This window comes from Apiospora marii (assembly GCF_038362585.1).
Source record: "Apiospora marii strain CBS 49790 chromosome Unknown utg000013l_segment0_segment0, whole genome shotgun sequence".
Lineage (NCBI taxonomy): Eukaryota > Fungi > Ascomycota > Sordariomycetes > Amphisphaeriales > Apiosporaceae > Apiospora > Apiospora marii.
The window spans coordinates 380,316-392,887 of record NW_027117384.1 but is presented as its reverse complement, the minus strand read 5'-3'; the positions used below and the strand labels follow the sequence as shown (position 1 = coordinate 392,887).

At 53.3% G+C, this 12,572-nt stretch overlaps 4 protein-coding genes across 4 annotated transcripts; 2 read left to right on the top strand and 2 right to left on the bottom strand.

Annotated features, from left to right (window-relative positions):
- Positions 1–253: 253 nt before the first annotated feature.
- On the bottom strand, positions 254–2,658 carry PG985_015282 (uncharacterized protein; the record flags this gene model as incomplete). The annotated part of the gene is made up of 4 exons (XM_066835048.1): positions 254–650; positions 726–813; positions 879–2,433; positions 2,503–2,658. 4 exons carry the CDS (start codon positions 2,656–2,658, stop codon positions 254–256), a joined length of 2,196 nt encoding a protein of 731 aa, XP_066676251.1.
- A 2,449-nt stretch (positions 2,659–5,107) lies between these two features.
- Positions 5,108–6,583, top strand: PG985_015281 (mannitol 1-phosphate dehydrogenase; the record flags this gene model as incomplete). The annotated part of the gene is made up of 1 exon (XM_066835047.1): positions 5,108–6,583. One exon carries the CDS (start codon positions 5,108–5,110, stop codon positions 6,581–6,583), a length of 1,476 nt encoding a protein of 491 aa, XP_066676250.1.
- Positions 6,584–6,859: 276 nt separating this feature from the next.
- On the bottom strand, positions 6,860–7,759 carry PG985_015280 (uncharacterized protein; the record flags this gene model as incomplete). Its single annotated transcript, XM_066835046.1, has 3 exons — positions 6,860–7,174; positions 7,235–7,622; positions 7,695–7,759. 3 exons carry the CDS (start codon positions 7,757–7,759, stop codon positions 6,860–6,862), a joined length of 768 nt encoding a protein of 255 aa, XP_066676249.1.
- An 805-nt stretch (positions 7,760–8,564) lies between these two features.
- On the top strand, positions 8,565–10,889 carry PG985_015279 (MFS general substrate transporter; the record flags this gene model as incomplete). Its single annotated transcript, XM_066835045.1, has 4 exons — positions 8,565–8,798; positions 8,989–9,571; positions 9,612–9,699; positions 9,776–10,889. The coding sequence occupies 4 exons, from the start codon at positions 8,565–8,567 to the stop codon at positions 10,887–10,889; spliced, it is 2,019 nt and encodes a 672-aa protein (XP_066676248.1).
- Positions 10,890–12,572: the final 1,683 nt, after the last annotated feature.

Here is a 12,572-nt window from a genome sequence, read left to right as displayed (position 1 = left end):
AAGGCATATACGGCTCTGTCCAAGCAGCACATATAAGTCACCGAACAATTCTCTGCAGAGGAAACACTGTGCGTAGGAAGAGAGTCAGGCCGTTGTATGCATCATGGATCCAATTTGTGATCTCCAAGTCAGATTATTTAATTCAGATGATATGTACATGTTGGCAAGCCTGCCACTGCTGATCAATGTCCTCCTACAACTCGAACCCCTGATTCCTTGGCTCCTGCGTGTGCGCTCGTCGTCTTCGTCGTCTTCATTGATAGATGCCGCTCATCGCGTCGATAGAACTCAGGTCATTGGAATCTTGCGGCAATCCCGTGGGCCATACAGGGAATTGCGATGAATCGGATGGTTGCTGCAAGGGACCGTTTCCCGCTATATCCGTTGAAGTAGAGTCCATGCTAAAGTCGAACGGTGGCGTCGTCACGTTGCCCGTCATGGTATTAATCATATAGGAGAAATCGGCGCCCATCCCACCTTGGCCCCATTGAGTGGCAAAGTGCTTGAACCCTTCTTGCACTGGGGGCTCAATTACCACAGGGTTGCGAGGCTCGTGTTTTCCTTGCGCAACCAGGCTCATGATGGTTTTCTTGATTCGCTCGAAAACGTCGCGATACTTGCGGGCCGAAGGATAACGTTCAGTGACAATACTGGGGCCGTCGCAGTTAGAATACAAAACAAAACCTGGAGTGAGAAGGAAAGCCCGCGAACCAGGGAATACTTACTACAATAGCAACTGGCAGTCCGTCAGGGGGGCGTCCACAGTGAGAAAGCTCGCTGGAGCCAACCACGCACAATATATCAAGGTCAGCCCTGTACAATGTCAGAATTTCAGAACCAACCAACGTAGACTGCCAACAGGGGACGAGGTGCCTTACCTGCCAAAAACACGGATTGTATGCTCAGGGCCGAGAACCCGACCGGGAAAACGTGGTGTAACCTCCTATAGTCCGTAATGATCCCGGAACACGCGTTGGCGCACAACTCAAGGTACTTCATGTTCATGGGTGTTTTAGCAAGCCGCGGATACAGTAAGAAGCGGATGCAGCGATAGTAGTGAATCGTGTAGAATTCCGCCCCTTCGTATGCAGAATTCTGTTGCTGGACGTAGTTGTTGGCATCATACGGGATAGCCTCCTTCCAGGAGTTCAACTTGTCCAGGAATGCATCGATTGTGATGTCTGCGATGGTGCTCGGCCTGTCCACCCTGTAAACGATATGCTGGATTTCCGACTCGATTCGCTTGAGCCTCGTCCGATGGATAAAAGATGTCAGTGTCGTTGACGGGTTGACGGGTATATCGGTCACGTGGGTAGAAGCCTGACGCACAAACTCGTCATCCCGCGTGTCCTCGTTGATGTCCAGAGGTAACTCTGCATCAATGTCGTGGTCGGACAAGCTCGGTGGTCTGCCAATGGCAATGGATATATCGCGATCCAAAAAGTAAGTTGTCCAGAACCGACGCTTGTTCATTTCGGCCTCGACGCTCGGGAGCTGGCGCCTCGGCCGGCGATGCAGCCCGAGCTCGACGCACAGGCGCATGGCGGCGCCCACATAAGTCCAGGCCCCCGGGTCTCGCGGTGCTCTTGTACAGTAGAGTGCCATAAGCAGTAGGTAGTCCACAGTACGGGAATTGCGAAGCTGCAGCAGGGAGTCCATGTAGCCGAAGGCTATGTTGTAATGTTGCTCACTAAAGAAATGACCCATCTCGCCAGCTGATTCCAGCCAGCGCCCACTGACCGCGTAAACCAAATGAAGGATGCTCTTTTCGTACTCATCAGAAATATTGTCGCGGTTGGCATGGAGCTCTAGCACGCGGGCCGTGTGCAGCACTGGGTAACGGGTTGCGATATGTCTAAACCAGCCTTCAAGAAGTCTGTGGGCAACATTCGGGCTAAGCATGGGGACGCCCACGAAATCGGAGAGCTGGGCCGAGTAAACGGACTTGGGGGCTGGGTCGTCTTCGTCCCCTATACTATGACTGTCATGTTGGTTGGCTATGGAAGTTCTTTGGCTTTGTACAACGGAGTTGAGGACGCGCCCGATCGTGATGTTTGAGGAGGCCCCAACGTAATGGCCTGAAGCAGACAGTGACAAGTCACGCACAGCAATGAGAATGTCATTTTCGTCGTCATCCGAGTCTGGCTGCATGTGTTGTTGTTGTGGTGGTGGTGGTGGCGGCTGCAGCACATGGCGACCGGGTGTCTGGAGGTGCGGCGACGGGATTGCTGCACCGACCGTCCCTCTCAAGTGGTCGGTTCCTGCGCCCATGTGGCCCAGCGAGGCCAAGGCAGACTCCAGCTCCGCTACGCGCTGTTCGAGTGCCTTGATATAGAGCTTCTTCTCGCCCGCCGCCGGGATGAGGGGGACGATATAGACACATTTGAGAGATAGCCGCGCGCATGATGCACAGGCCGGTCGCTGCCCGTCACACTACGGGGGAACTGTCATGTTAGCCGAGATCCAGTGCAAGTTGGATTGACCGCAAGAGGCTACTACTACCTTCTGCTTCCGCGTCTTGCAGCGCTGGCAGGCGAGAGCCACACGGTCACGCTTGCCGGCTTTGCGTTGGGTCGGCGGAGCTTCCGTGGCGGGTGCGTTCGGCGACGTGCCTTGGCCTGTCTCCGTGGTGTCCGGAGAGGACCCGGTGGCGTCCATTATTGCGAGATCCAATGGCGTGGTATGGAGCGACGTGGTGTGAAGCAAGGCAGAACCAGGGTTTTCAAAGCAGGGATAGTATGCGGCTCTACACACCGAGGGCTGGATGGTGTCGGATCCGCTTTGTGCCGGCAGCTGCCGATGGTCAAGAGCATGGGATCCTCGCGATCCTCCAGGCTGCAAATGGAGGCGCGGAGATGGTACCGCAGCTGACCCGCGTACGGCTGGCAGTAGGTATACTTTGCAAAGCAGCGAGCAGATGCCGATCTCACCTGGGTCATGTAGTTCCGGGACAAGATGGCCGGCGATGGATAAGCAGGCAGATGTCGTCGATATGCCAAGTTGGCAGGCAGATAAGGCGGGGGAAAGGGACCCAGCACTCGGTTGGGTGCTTCTTCGCCGCTCACCGAGGTGGCTCCGCTCCCGCTTTTCCGTGGCGAGGTCGTGTTGCTAACCCATACGCACTTCCCGCCTCGTCCTTCTTTTCCCTGCCTCTATGGCGGGCGGCGTCCTTGTCTTGGTCGGCGAGATGTTTCCGGCTGGTGGCACGCAGTGGTGGATTATGGATAAACACAATGCCGTCTCATGATGGCGGGATCAGCTGATGCAATGTCCAGCTCGGTCAGAGAGACTCGGTCTCGGCTGCAAGCATGGTTGGTGGTCGCCTGAAGCTTTCTTTGGTCATGGATGGAATGGAGGTAGGTATCAGAGCGCCACGAATGCCGCCAATGCCGCCTGCCACTGGCACTGGCACTTGTTGGCTCCAAGGTTGGGCCTTTCCCCTTTGGCTTCCGCCAGGGGCTGAGATAAGCTTTGAAAAGTGGCTTGGGGAGCACGTTGAAGAATCCAGCACGGTTATCTGCTGCCCATGGCCCCGGCCCATGCCCATGCTTTGGTACTTGTACTGAGGCATCAGCAGGAGCAGATACCTACCTACTGCCCCGGCCTTTTTGAAGTGTTATGGCGGCACAAGGAGCAGGCAGAGTGGATTCGCCAAGGACATTCAATCGATTAGTTCCTGGCGCTAATCAGGGCTCGACTGAGATTCCCAGGGGGGTGAGCAGTGAGTTTCTGGTTTAAGGCCCACCGCAAATCTTTACCGCACGTACTACCACCTACATTACTGTAGGCCTGCCACCTGCTGTGAACCTGCGACTAACAAGTGCTGCCGCAGCACGATCTTCCCAGCTCGATTCATTCCCGCCGTTTCACCAGATTTAAGGTTCAAACCTAAGGATGACAGTGGACGGTCTGCGGAGGGGGCGGAGGGGGCGGAGGGGTAGCGAGCCTGGACGGCAGACGCAGGTAGATACATGCAGATGCGTACAGTACTGCTTGCATTGATTGATCAGATGCGGGATACATGTATGGAGTACCTGGCTTTCCCCGCATCTCGAATCAATCATCGATTGGTAGGTACGCAGAGTTCCAATCTTCAATGTTCACTTGATGGCTGTGCATCGCATCGCAGGTAGTGAGTGGTACACATCTCGTACCACCCTACCCCGTAATACCCGCAATCTCACTGTACGGTAGCGTCGAGGAATGATTGAAGTGCCTTGAAATCAGGCAACATCGTGATAGTACGGTGTTGTTTTTGGAGAGACCACACATTCCTGTTGTCGCCAGAGATCAACTATATCCCTCCAACACGGAACCAGAATGCTCACACGCCTAGGAAGGTAAGCATGTAGTTAGGTAAGTACATCTAGTCGCTTCCGTTCGGAATAAGGCTCCCGCTAGCGCGACCCCATCTCCAGCCCATCCGCTGTCCTACTACTATCTGGAATGACGGCCACGATCATGGATCGCCTCATAGAACGCCTCAAACGCCGTTGCCTCTGTTGTTCTGTTGCCTGTCATAGAGCTAGGTCGTATCAAGCAATAATCCTCAGAGCTGAAAACAGACCATCAGACGGAACATGATAGGGGAGCGCGGCACATCCAGCTATGTGTCCCCGTTCCCTGAAAATGCACGCCTACACCGGCGATCGGCAAACAACCGGTCGGACTGGACAAGCTTCCTATCCATCTTCTACTATTGTGCCCTTCCTTGCTGTGGCCACGAGCCGATACTGCCGTCCCTCAGACTGGCTCCGACACACCTAGGTGCCTATCAAATTGGCAGGTGGGACATCGGCAACCAGTTCAGGAGCGCTCTCTTGGGGTTGGGACATGGTTCCGCGCTGCCTCTCTGGTGAGATGGACACCACTTGGCCTACATGGACGTTACCCACAGCTGGGCTAAGGCATGATACCGAGAATCCACTGGCGCTGGCACTGCCGATCTGCTCTCTTTACGCCTGTTGCGCAATCTCGATACCTACATGTATCCCATTTGATACACGTAATAAGTCTTACGGCCTACCCGCCATATTATGCAGGACGGCATGCTCGTCCACTATTGGCCCTTCCCAGCTTACCCGAGCCCGTCGGATGCGTGATCAAGATGGTTACCACTACCGCCACCAACATAGGCATCAAGAGGAAGCCCGCTATCTTGCAAGTCAAGTCCTTCATCAATCGATTCTTGAAGCATCTCCAAGTCCGAGACTCAGCACCTGCCACCTCAATGGACTACACGGAGCTGCCCCCTACAATAGCCATTCTTGGTGCTGGCATTGGCGGATTGGCTTTAGCCATCGGCCTCATAAAGCGTGGTGTTGATGTCACTGTCTATGAGGCTGCCGATGCCTTCTCTACCGTCGGAGCTGGTATTGGGTTCGGCCCCAACTCCCTCAACGCCATAGACTTAATCGACTCCCGCTTCCGCCAGGAGTATAACAAGGCCAAGACCGCGAATGAGAAGCCCGAGTTTGCGCACAGCGTATTTGATGCTCTGTATGCCGAAGAAGGATTTGGCACGAACAGAGGGTGGACAAAGGGTCTTATCGGCGCCCCGTATTTTACCAGGAGCAGCGCTCATCGCAAGGATTTGCTGGACATCATGGAGAACCTCATCCCGCCGGGCACCGTCAGTTTCAACAAGCGAGCAATTTCAATTGAACAAGTCGGGTCCAAGGTTGTCCTCACCTTCGGGGACAACATAACAGCGACTGTGGACGCCGTCATCGGTTGTGACGGAGTAAAAGGCATAACAAGAGGATTGGTCCTACAGGATACCGCGCCAGAACAAGTCAAGCCAACATACTGCAACATGTACATCTACCGTGGCATCATTCCCATGAACGACGCCAAGGAAATACTTGGCCAGCATGCCGGCGACGCCAAGTGGTTCATGATGAAAGAGAAGGGCGTCGCGATCTATCCCATCTCCCAAGGGAAAGAGGAGAATTTCGTCTTCTTCGTTACAGACCATAAGCCCTGGACCCAAGGCGACTCCCCAATACCATGTACCAAAGAGCAGATGCTCCAAGACCTGGAGGGCTTCGACCCACGACTCCTGAAGTTATTAGACTGGGCCAAGCCTCTGAAATGGCCTACATGGCACCATCCGCAAACATCATCATACTACAAAGGTCGGATATGTCTGCTTGGAGACGTCGCCCATGCATCAAGCCCCCATCAAGCAGCTGGTGCCGGCCAGGGTCTAGAAGATGCTGCTGTCCTTGCCCACCTTCTGGCACTAGTCAGGCATCCCGACCAGCTTGAGTATGCCTTCGAAGTGTACGACTCTATTCGGCGGCCACGAGCACAGAAGGTGGTTTCGACCAGTTTCGAGGCTGGCATGATTTACACCTGGCGGGATCCCAAAATCGGCGATGATATGCATAAGATTGTGGAAAATGCCAATCAGCGACTTCACTGGATCTGGCAACATGATATCCCTGGTGACCTAAAAGAAGCCGAGAGCAAGTTTCTGAAGCTTGTGTCTTCTGGACATTGCGATATCCTGGCTAACATGCCCGGCAACAAGATTCATCCAGTGATGAAGTCCAACGAGCTTACCGCTTCATTGTCGTGAGCCAAATTCTTTCCTTTTCCCTTTTCAGTCTGGCATTAGAATACATGTGTACCACTGTATTTTGCATACACCATATATCATCATGTTATAGGGCTTTTTATATATAGTTCATCCATAAGAGTATATTATACAATATGTCCACTTCCGAATATATCACAGGAGTTTATCCCTGGCGGTAAACGTCCTATCGACAGCGGCGGCCTGCCACATTGAGCAGGTTGAATTACACGAGAGCTGGCCAGGTTGACCCACCCATCTTGCTTTTCCAATGAACGACTAGTGCTTTTCCAAAAGAGAACCAAAACCTGTGATCTTGTCCAGGATCCCATTCGCTCTGTACGCGTGCCAAACTGTCGCAGTATTTATCGCGATGACCGGCTTACCAAGTTCTTTTTCCATGTCGGCAGCAACCCTGGCGGCGGGTAGGTTGGTTCCTGCCTGCAAAAGCGCATCAACCTCTGGAGCGTTCACCGTTCTGAAGGCTTCTCTGATGGTTTCGGGGTCTACCTCGGCGATCGAGGTGGCTGTCTCGCACCGCAGCCCGTGGATCATGTGCACCTCGTAGCCTATCTGGGTGAAGAAATCGACAACCTAAGAACTCGATGAGCATCTGTTCATAGCCACACATCCTCTCGAATAAGGAGAGCTTACCTGCTGGTCGCCAACGGCCTGGTACGGCGTGATGATACCAATCCTTTTGGCGTTGTAGCAATCCAGGGCCGCCTTGGCCGCCAGCGCACCGGTGGTGACCTTGAGGCCGCCTGCCTTCTCGACCATGAAGTCTTCGAACTTCTTTGCACCATCCTGGCCGCCCCAGAAGGTCTCCGCGCTCATGCCCATGACCATGTAGGTCGGTAGGCAAGCGCACACACGACTTACAGCCCCGCCGATGGTCTCGCGCAATTGCTCGAGAAAAGCCACCATGGTCGCATCGTCCTTCAGGGAAGGGTTCATTATCTCAATGCGCCCGCTGTGCCAAGAGACACCAGGAACCTTCATCCAGTTGAACTCGGCTTCGACCACCGTATTGGTTGCTGGTCTTTCAAGGAGACGACGAGTTAGCTGGCCCCCACCCATCGCGATGAAACCCCAAGACCGTTATTGTACTCACACAATCAGCCCAAATCTGGCCCTAGGCGAGACATGGCTCACTGGTGCTTGGATTGCGGTGACCATGGTGGTGTGGTTGACGATGTTGTTTTCTACCCGATGGCAAATGAGATTTCATATAACTGGTCAGCGGCATATAAAGGTGTCCAATATGTGACTAATATACTGTGCATACGAAGCGCACACCTCTTTCATATCAAGCGTCCTATTCAATACCAGATAATGCGATATTCCCAAGCCTCGCGTGTACACCGTTCTCGTCCTGTACAGGAAAATCTACCCCGCCATGAGTTCGTAGCCAGACTGGACACCCATCCACAAGGTGCAATGCTACATGATGGCCTGTCTGCATACTGTACGCCGTATTGGGACAACCTGCAGCTAGGTAGGGTTAGATACCTGTTACATAAACTACATAGTAGGAGGTAGTTACTACCTACCTACCTCCGATGATAGGTGACCGGAAGCCAGTCTCCGATGCTCCAGGGGCCGTTTGGCGGTTGGCTCACGGATCAATTTCCGGGGTCGCATCGATTGCATGTCCACAGCACAACATAGAACCCATGATGTCTTCTCGACTTGATTCTGGCAGCCACGGGAGGGATGTCGGACATTTCCAGCCCGTCCCTATCTATGGACCCATCTCACCCGTGTCTGCTTTTGCTTACGGTACTTGCTATCTCTCTGACTGTTCAATGCACAGGGGGCGACTCCACAGTTTAGTGTCGACTAGCCTGATCTTGGCCTCTGCCGCCGCCGAATTGCACCGGAGCGGAGTCTGGAGAAGGGAAAAAGGTTGGAGCTACAGGATCGACCCCGGGTCTAGCTGAAAGCGGCACGTTCCAAGAACTATGTGCTCCACTCGTAAGCCATGGACAAGTCCTTGAGTTCGTCCCAAGATCATGCGGCGTCATGTTGCATTGCCTTGGAGCCTGAAGAAAACCCGCCGGCCACCCTGGGATGCAGCTTCATGTCGGTATTTGCCTCCTATAGCTACCCATCACAGCAGGCCACGTCTGGTATCGGACCATGTGTTCCTACTTTGTTCAGCTCGGCAACATCGGTGAACCGAGTACCATCGCCGCAGACTCCCCTATGCCGTGTTGTATGTACCTTTGGCAGCTTATGAAAGGGAGACGGAGGATGACTGGCAACCACTTGCATCAAGCCGGGGGGCCACCGGCGACTTAATCTACATACAAGAGCCAGGAGTCAGCAGAGCCATCTGATTCCGGGCGGCTTCTTCTAACTCGCCTGATCTATCGAACGATCCCGTAATATCTAGTGGCCATCAGTTGATCCATTTGGGACCCTCCTGCGCTTATCCCGACTCACCCATCATCATCTGGCATTTACCCACATTACTCCCGACTCTCTCGTCGACGGTGCCGCCGCCTCGGTACCTACAGTGGAGTACACTTGGTAGTCCTTCTAAGTACAACCCTTGCAGACCTTTGAAGGGCACATCGTCGAGAAGAATGGATGCTATGCAGAATGCAATAGCAAATGCGGACCGGAAGCCGTCAGAGAAGAGCAACCACTCTGTCAGGAGTTCAGGCGATGCCGTGGTGCTGGAAGCCGACGTGGCTCTGGACAAGAGGCTATTATGGAAACGAGACGCCGTTCTTGTCCCTATTATGGGGGTATTGTACACTTTACTGTTCCTGGACCGAACAAATATTGCGAATGCGCGAGCATTGGGAATTGGGTCTCCCACCGGATTGGAAGCATCGCTCGGGATGCCGAGCAACGGTTATAACATTGCCTTAGTGATATTCTATATCCCCTTTGTCCTGGCAGAGGTCCCGGCCAACCTGCTCCTGAACCAGAACAAGATCCGACCCGGACTGTTTCTTGGTGGACAAATGGCTCTACTAGGTGTGTGACACCATGATCAGCGACCGCGACTTCAGGATAGGCCCCGAGCTAACCCGACTCCCGAATCCAGGCCTTCTTGGTGTCTGCCAAGGCCTTACGAACAGTTATGGAGGACTTTTAGCTGTACGGTAAGAAAAATCCACCACTTTGTTTTTGTTTTTGGCCTCGCAGGATATTGACAATGGCACGGATGGCTTGCTGCAGATTCCTTATGGGCACGTTCGAAGCCTCGCTTCCTGCAGGGGCGACTTACATGATCTCTATGTATTACACCAAGAGAGAAGCTGCTCTCCGGTTTGCCTGGTTTTTCAACTTCGCCCTTGCCGGCCCATTGTTTTCGGGCCTTCTTGCCTATGCTATCCAGAACCTCGAGGGGACGGGTGGCTACGCAGGGTGGCGCTGGGTGTTCATCATCGAAGGCTGTAAGTTGTCCCGCGTGGTCCCCGAAGGGGTCGGTTGGGGACTTGCACGACTGACCTTGTCCCCCTTCGCAGTGATGACTATTGTTATTGCGGTGCCGGTCATCATCTTCTGCCCAAACTTTCCTCACCAAGCGCAGAGCTGGTTTCTGAAACCTGCCGAGCGCGAACGTGTTTTAGTCCAACTAGAAGCGTCTCGGGGAGTCGAGACCAGGGGCTCGGCCTCGGATCAAGTCTCGATCTGGAAAGTTCTGGTTGACTGGCGTATCCACCTGTTCACCCTCTGCTTCTTCTGTTGCGATATAACAGCTGCTTCGGTGTCCGCATTCTCGCCGACCATCCTGACCGAGTTGGGCTGGACAAACACGGTGGCGCAACTGATGACCATGCCCGTTTGGGCGTCGGGTATCATCTCGTCCTTTCTTGTTACATGGCTGGCATCACGGCTGGATGCTCGAACCCCTTTCGTCCTCGGAGCCATCCTCTTGCAGCTAGTCGGTTGGATCATCATGCGAGTCTACGTCCCCAAGGCTGGTGTACGGTACCTGGCTCTCTTCCTGATGTCCATTGGGACGTTCCCACAAATGCCCATCCTCATGGGATGGCTATCTGCTAATCTCCGGGGGCACAAGTACCTTGCCGTGGGCATGGCATGGATGATTGGGTTCGGCAACTGCGCCAACTTTGTTTCCAGTAACGTCTTCATCAAGGACGAGGCACCACGATATGCCACCGGCTTCACGACAGGGCTTGTGTTTACGATTATTGGATTCGTGCTGGTCAGCAGTGTGTGCGTGCTTTTGGTGATGAAGAACCGAAAGAGGGAACATCTGAGGTCCCGCATGACGGCTGCGGAGAGGGACGGCCATGATGAGGTCTACTTCAAGTTTGTCCTGTAGGGCTCTGTGTGGATGATGGGTTTATATATTTGATAGGTACACCTACATGACCATTATATAGGTAACGTGTTTAGAGACGCAGGTACACAACACACAACACATTAGGTTACATGTAGGTATTGATGCATTCCATCGAAAATGACCTCGTGCAAGTGCCAGCCCGGATGACTTGATTAATCAATGGCAGGTCCTGTCTAATGTTACCTTATCGCTGACCAAGGGGGATCGAAGGCCTTTATGATTACTCAGCTGTGCAGAATGTGTTGGTCAATAGAGTTCTGGTGTTATTAGTGTACCAAGAATGACTCCCCGTTCTGGCCTCGCTTCCAGTGGAAGCCTGCCAAATACCCACTTATCTCAACATGTGCCTTCCCAAATCATCAGGAGACTGCCCCCTTTCAAGAGTTGCCGTGTATCTTCCAAGTGCACAAAGCGGTTGGTTGACGTAATATTCGATTCATGGGACTGGGCATGTCGTTCGCCCGTAAACAATCGAATCGAGGGCGAAGCTGTCCAACAGCATACCTCACCTGTTGTTTTTCAAGTCTCAAGTCCTCCATCTCATCCACTCAGAGTACTGAGCCTCTCTGGTAAACACATGATCCAGACTGCACTCTGGATGCAATCACTTGTCTCTTGGTGTCTGTCATTTTATAGTCTTGCCCCCCCTGCGTGTCCCTCAGTTTTCACGTCAGGCGCCCTCTCTCTGTGCTTGCCTGCACTTCACCCAAACCTTTGTTTTACCACCTCTGGCGCGAACGGCTTCTCACTTGGACGCGTTCCGCCTCAGGCCTTCCCTTCGAAATACCACGACGTGTTGAGCTTTCCCCGTCGCGCCGCAATAGCCTGTGACGACCTTTACGTACCAGGTCGCCACTGAACAAGTTGGCACGGAGCAACACCCTAGCATGACTGGCTGCATCACCAGCACCCTTTCTTGTTGACAATAAGCGACTTGGTATGTTCCAACCGTATCTTGATGGCGTAGATTGCAGTCCTCCCGGCATCGCAGCCGTGATAGTATATTGCGCAGGCTTCGCCCATACCGTGGGGCATAATGATTGGCATATACATACTTCGTTGTTGCAAAGCATCTGATGGGACTTCAGCTAATATCATGTTTGGTGCCAGGTCTGAGTCCTTGTCACTGCGGTTGGATCAAGCCCTTCTCCGACTTTCTCATCTCTTGCCGAGTTTCAACGCGTTTGGGATAGCAGAATCGGTGGCGTATCGTCCTCATCCTTGGGGGAGGCCATCCTTCTGTCGGGAAACACCTTCGCCACCTGACCCTTTTCCACTCTTCTTTTCTCCAGCGGCTGCCTACAAAATCTCTGCTTCTTTTAATACCGAACGCAGCTCGGGAGCACTCCATACCTACTTGAGCCTGTCAAATCGTATCAGGACGTTACACAGGAAGATCTCTTCTCATGGGCACACCAGCTCATTGGAATCTCGCCTTTTACATTCCAACACCAACCAGGCAATGACCGGGAGCATCGCCTTTACCAGCAAATTACTCTATTAAGCCGACTCGGCAATCAGCTTCGAACCACAACCCGTTGAAATCTCCAACAAGTAGATCCGTCACACCGTCTTCGATGCCCAGCAGACATATGAACCGCATTTGACGCCAGTTTCGGCGCTTTATTGTCCCGACTCCATCTGTAAGTTGGTGTTAATACT